The following is a 6,161-nucleotide window of genomic DNA, read 5'->3' on the forward strand; positions in this document are numbered from 1 at the left end:
GTGGTAGTCCTTAGTTTTATTTCCTTGACAAACAATGGGGACGGGATTCCCAAAACTCCCATCTCCCTGAAGGGAGGCTTAGCCATTGTTTATATACACTATTTGGTTAATTACATGTTAATTTTTTCTTTTGCAGTTGGCTAAACTTATCTGGTTATGGCTTAGATCAAGTTCATCCAGTTACAACTGTGTCTGCAAAGTACTGCATTTTGGCATTTAGCAACAGCATTTAGTAGAAACCACTCAGACCTGAGACCCCTGTCCTGTCTAACACCGAGGCCGCCTGGCAAAGGCCTTCTTCACATGGCCCTCATCCCACACCCTCTCCAGGGCTGGCAGGAAGGCGGGGCATGTCTCCCTGCAAATCAGTGTTCCGTGGCTGACTTAGGACCCCCCTAAGTGTCACACTTTGCTGGATGTCCCATCCTGGGACAGGAGGACCAAACTCTTCCACCAAGGCCAGACCTCTAGGGGAGGCCCAGTCCCACAGGGGCCTTTTGAAATGCAAAAGTCCTGTCCTGGGGGAAAAGGTGGTTGGGGGAGGTCAAGCATCCTCTCACAGATAGTTCTGGGTGTGGCTGAGAGAGTCTCAGGGAGGGCACGGGAGTGGGGAGTGCAGGGTGAGAGGGTAGGGCTGTGCCTCTCAGAGCTCTGTCCTCCAGTGGGTCTGGGGGCTGGGGAGGAAGTCCAGGGTTTCAGAGCAGACCCCAGAAGGTGGCCAGGAGTATGGGGGCCAGGGTAAGGGTGCCTGGGGCGTTGAGGCCAGCACCATTACAGAGGTCGTACTGGCAGCAGACAGTGGTGGACGCATGCTTGGAGTAGCCATCGTACACGGTCTCGAAGCAGCTGGGCACACAGGATTTGCTCACCTTCATCTTGATTGGGGTGTAGTCTGCAGAGGGTGGGAGGCTGGCTGGGGCCCTGAGAAGGGCCGGGACCCCAGGGTGGCCCAACCCCAGCATGCAAGGCCATTAGGGCAAGTTCCCCCTCAGCTGGGAGCCCCCACCCCTCAGTCTCCCCAGGAAGGGCTGTGGGGACATCCCACTGACTCACAGGTGCGTGTGGTCATGCAGTAGGTGACCATCGCTGGGCAGCGCATGGGGTTGAAGCAGTTCTCGCCGTTGTAGGAGCACACGTGGCAGTCCAGAGCCTGGGCTGGGGTTCAGGGGTGCGGTGGGAGGGGCCTGGGGCCGCAGGGCAGGGACAGGCCCCTCCACCAGCCTGTCGGGCCCGGCCCCTCACCTTCCCCCTCACCTTCCCCGGGGGCAGAACAGCTAGGAGAGGTGGTCAGCAGGACTCTGGCCTCCCTGCCCACTTTCATCCCGCCATCCCCCACCCATCTTACCCAGAGGTAGGCCCACCAGAGCCACCAGGAGCAGGGTGAGCAGGGGCGCCATGGCTGGAGGGGAGGGCAGAGTGGAAGTGGGGAGGTGGACAGCAGCTGCTCCTTGAGTCAACTCAGGCTGGGGCTGGAGCAGGGCATAGAGGGGGTCAGACAACCCCCGGCTCTCCCGGAGCTCCTGGTCTGCTGGTGGTACTGCGGCCCTGCACAGTGGGGTACAAGAAGGGGGAGTCCTGAAGGGCCCACGGGGGGCCTGGGCTGGAGCACCAGGGAGCAGAGGAGCCGAGGAGCCACCCCACTCAGCCTGGGCATCAGGGAAGATTTCCTGGAGGAGGGGGTCGTGAGAGGAGATGAGAAAGGGGCAGGGGTGGGACACTGCGACTAGAGAGACCAGTGCCTGCAGAAACAGACTGAAGCAGGCAGTGCCGACGGGTGGACGCGGTCAAGAGGTGGCTGGGGAGGGTGGAGGGTGGAGGGGCCGTGAATGCTAGGCCCAAACCCACACTACCCAGGGGACGGTTCGTGCAGGGGCCCTACGGGAGCTGGGCACACAGCCCCCTCCTCACCCAGCTCCCTGGCTATAGGGTGACTGGCCGGGGCAGAAAGCGCCCCATGAGTGAGTTTCTCCTCACTGCTCCCCATTCTCCTTTACTCCTGGAGTGTCCTTGCGTAGGTCCCCCACTTCCTGCTACTTTCAAGGCCCAGCCCGGGACCCTTCTTCCAGGAAGACCTCCAGAGCCCTCCCTGGGCTCTCAGGTCTGAGTCAGGGCCACTGCTGGAGCTCCCAGCAGTGGCGAGATACCTCCAGCCTGTGGGGAAATGCGCTTAGAATGCATTCCAGGGGGCACTTGGCAAGATGAACTGAATGGAAATACCCACCTCCGGGAAGGGGCTGGGGGGATCTGGACTACGACTCCCCTCTCCCCACGGGGATATTCGGGCTCCAGGCCCCGGGCCCAGAGGACTAAATCAGACTCCCCTTCCTGAAAACAACTCCATTTTCAAGACCCATTTCCCGGGCGTCAGCCTTGGGATGCCGAAGGCCTGAATAAGGCCAGACTTCCCACCCACTCCCGGAGACCCCGCCTCAAAGACTGAGGGTCCTAGCTGAGTGGGTGTCCAGTGACCTTTACCACACTGAGCCCCCGCTGGGCCCGTAACTCACCCGCCGCCGCTCTCTGCTCCCTGTCTGAGGCTGGACAACGCGCCGCTCCCTGCGTCCCGCAAAGATCCCGCCGCAGTGCTGCGGCGGAGAAGCGCCCGCGGCCGGTGAGCTCACCGCAGGCCCCGCCCGATCCCGCCCCCGCTTCTGCATTCGCCCCAGTCCCGTCTTCGGCCACGCCCCACCACCCCCAGCCCCAGCCCCGCCTCCAGCTCCACCGGCTCCACCGCCCTGGCCTGCGGGCTCCTCTGTCCCGTGGGGGCGAGGACCCCAGCCCTGGCGTCAGGACGCTGCGACACTGCGGACAGCCAGCTACGCCCAGACACATAAGCGGTCCCGCAGTGACACTCACTCGATCGTCAGACGCACGTGCGCCGCCCCAACATCACTGGCCATCTCCATGAGGTCTGGCAGTGGTCGGTGTGGCTAACTCTCCGGGACTCCCACTCCTTTCCCGTGTTCTATCAGCGGTACTTCGCCCAGTCTCCCACGCCGCGTTAGTCGGCCCACATTCAGCCTGGTCCCTACCTGGCGCTGCCGTACCTGCTCTCTGACCTCGGCAAATTATTTTGCATCTCTAGGCCTTAGTGGCCACACGTGGTGCCAGTTGACAGCGCAAAAGCAAGCTTTGAAAGGATCCCGTTGTTTCATGGACCTCTCGCACCATAATAATATCAACATTAAATAATTGTTTTTTATATAACTTTCCTAACATTTAGCTTTTGTTATGTTTAAGATTTTTCATGGGCCCTATAATTTTCATTTTTTTTAATGCCAGAAATAACATTTCTTTTACTGTAAAGGTTTTTTCTTTTTTCTTTAAAAGAGATGAGCCATTTGGGGGTCCCCTAAGCACTGAGCCCCCAGAGCACAGCGAGCAACGTCCCCGCACAGACTAGGATGGTTGGTCACCCTCTTTGTCAAATAGTCACCGATCTAGACGCCCCATGTGCCAGGAGTTGATAAGGTAGGGAACGAAACTGACACGTTCCCAGTTATTGTTGTCCTCATTGAAGCTCGCACTGTGGGGCATAAAAGAAACACATAAGCCAGAAACAGAGCGTGTCGTGGGCTTCAGCATCAAGCCGTGTTGAATCAGCGGAAGCTGGATTTACCGCTCTGCCTTAAACTACAAAATGGGGCCCAAACCCCCCAAAACAATGTTTTTCAGACATTGTGCACCAGGCAGCACGGGGCAGTGATCCTGGAGGAAAGGGAAGCAAATAAAGGAGCTGCAGGCCACAGAGTAGCAGGACGGGGGAACCCAAACGCAGTCTCTCTGATTGCAGAGCCGGTGTCAAGCTATCATTCACAGGGCAGAACAGAGAGAGAAGCGAGCTGCCTGGAATGAGAGCTGGGGAGGTCAGCAGGGGGTTCCCAAGTCTTCAGCTGAGTGCCTGTGGGGACAGAGCCCCAAAAAGCAGTTTCCAGGCTCTCGGCCTCACATAGAAAGGTGCTGGCTCAGGTAGTAAATGGCCATCGACTGTGATCAAATGGCCATCAGCTGTGGCTAGTTGGCCGTCAGCTGTAACCAGTGAGCCATTGGCCGCTAATATAACTGCCGTGGCTACGCTAGCAGGAAATGGGGGCTAGCAAGAAGATGGTGGCTGAGCCTGCAAGCGGCGCAGTGAGGGTTGCGAACAGTGTGACTCCTGCTTCCTGTGTCTCCAACCCAGCAGCCAGCGAGAATATAGTAGTATGACTCCCCTACCTATGGCTCTGTGGGTGTCCTGCGTTCTTATGTGGGGAGCGGGAGCAAAGACTCCGCAGGCTGCCCCGCATGACACATGGCGCAGCGAGCAGGGTCTCCCGCACGACAGTGCCCATCAGGCACGCATTGGAGATACCTACCCAGGAGAAGGCAGAACAGTTCCCAGAACTCACACAGGGCTGGCAGGAGTTCACCTGTGTGAAGGGGGAGGAGAAACCTTGAAATGCTGGGCCTTTGGGCAGAGTGCTCAGAAGGAAATTGCCTCAGTCGTGTGGCCAACTCAGCCCTGGATTAAAGGCCACACCTGGGCCCACTAACACAGCTTAAAAGCAAGCCTTGAAAGGGTCCAGTCATCTCCAAGTAACTTAATTGCATCCTAGGACCACCTAGGGTCACCTATAAAGAACACTGCACCCAACAGAAGAACACATTCTTTTCACGAATACACAGAACGTATGCCGAGATAGACTATATTCTGCGCCATAATACAAATCTCAGTACATTTACAAGGATTGAAAGCATACAAATTATTTTTTTGAACTACACTGAGATTAAATTAGAAACCAAGAACAGAAAAATATCCATAAGATCCCCAAATATTTAGAAAGCTGAACAACACACTTCTAAATAACTTCCGGGTCAAAGGAGAAATTTAAAAGGAAATTAGGAAGTACTTCCAATTGAATGAAAAGGAAAATACAATGTATCAGTTAGTGGATGCAGCTAAAGCCTATTTTAGAAGGTAAGTTTTAGCACTAATGCTTGTATTGGGGAAAAAAAACATGTTCTTGTTGACCTTAAAAACAAAACAGTCAATTATATTACCAGCAGACATGGGTTTATTCGGGAAAAGCAAAGAATTGCAGCTGGGGACAAGCAAGCTATAACAAAAGCCATCAGTAAGCTCAACCAATGAAGGAGAGGAACGGTGTTGTATGGAGAAACAGGAGGAAGTGGAGAAGGGTTGTTTTCAACAAGTCCATTGGGGAAACGCAAGAGTTCATGGTTTGTCATTGGCTGAGCTGCTGGGGTGTTCACTTTCTTGTAGGGGATGCAATGTCTGCGCTTTCCTGTTGGGCCTGTAACTGATGATTCTCCCCAGCTGCCATTTCCTCTATTTGTGTAAGGGCCAATTCTTCCTGTACCTGACAGGCGTGCACTGTGTGAGAGCGCCCTCTTCTGGCGCCTGGACTACATTTTAGCGAGGTTTCCTTTTATTAATTTTCAGTCTCAAAACAATCACTGTGGGGACAGAGCCCCAAAAAGCAGTTTCCAGGCTCTCGGCCTCACATAGAAAGGTGCTGGCTCAGGTAGTAAATGGCCATCGACTGTGATCAAATGGCCATCAGCTGTGGCTAGTTGGCTGTCAGCTGTAACCAGTGAGCCATTGGCCATGAATATAACTGCCGTAGCTAGGCTAGTAGCAAAAAGAAAAAGGGGGAGATAGCAAGAAGATGGTGGCTGAGCCTGCAAGCGGCACAGTGAGGGTTGAGAATTGTGTGGCTCCTGTTTCCTGTGTCTCCAACCCAGCCGCCAGCGAGAGTATAGTGGTGTGACTCCCCTACCTATGGCTCCGTGGGTGTTCCTTTTTGGCCTCACCATGTCCTGCGTTCTTGTGTGGGGAGCGGGACCAGAGACCCCGCCTGACACCCTGCACGACAATCACCTAAGCTTCCACCTTCGGAAACTGGAACCAATAACAACAACAACAAAAAAGCAAATCAAACCCAAAGTGAAAATACTAAAAATAAGAGGAAAAGATCAATGAAATGAAAAAGAAAAACAATTGAGAAGATCAATCAAGCCGAAAGCTGATTCTTTGAGAATATAAGAGTTTTAAACCCCTCGCCAGACGGACCAGAAAGTAAGAGAAGAGACAAATCACCAACATCAGGAAGGAGAAAGATGACACTACGACAGGTCATAATGACGGTAAAAGGATAATA

General features: G+C 54.6%; 1 protein-coding gene across 1 annotated transcript; it reads right to left on the reverse strand.

The window, feature by feature from the left end:
- Window positions 1–597: 597 nt before the first annotated feature.
- On the reverse strand, window positions 598–1,568 carry LYNX1 (Ly6/neurotoxin 1). The gene is made up of 3 exons (XM_033126068.1): window positions 1,346–1,568; window positions 1,054–1,155; window positions 598–892 (listed from the first exon to the last, which is right to left on the reverse strand). Exons 1-3 carry the CDS (start codon window positions 1,395–1,397, stop codon window positions 696–698), a joined length of 351 nt encoding a protein of 116 aa, XP_032981959.1. The 5' UTR covers window positions 1,398–1,568; the 3' UTR covers window positions 598–695.
- Between the last annotated feature and the right edge of the window lie 4,593 nt (window positions 1,569–6,161).

Source organism: Rhinolophus ferrumequinum, chromosome 14 (genome assembly GCF_004115265.2).
Source record: "Rhinolophus ferrumequinum isolate MPI-CBG mRhiFer1 chromosome 14, mRhiFer1_v1.p, whole genome shotgun sequence".
In the NCBI taxonomy this organism is placed as follows: domain Eukaryota; kingdom Metazoa; phylum Chordata; class Mammalia; order Chiroptera; family Rhinolophidae; genus Rhinolophus; species Rhinolophus ferrumequinum.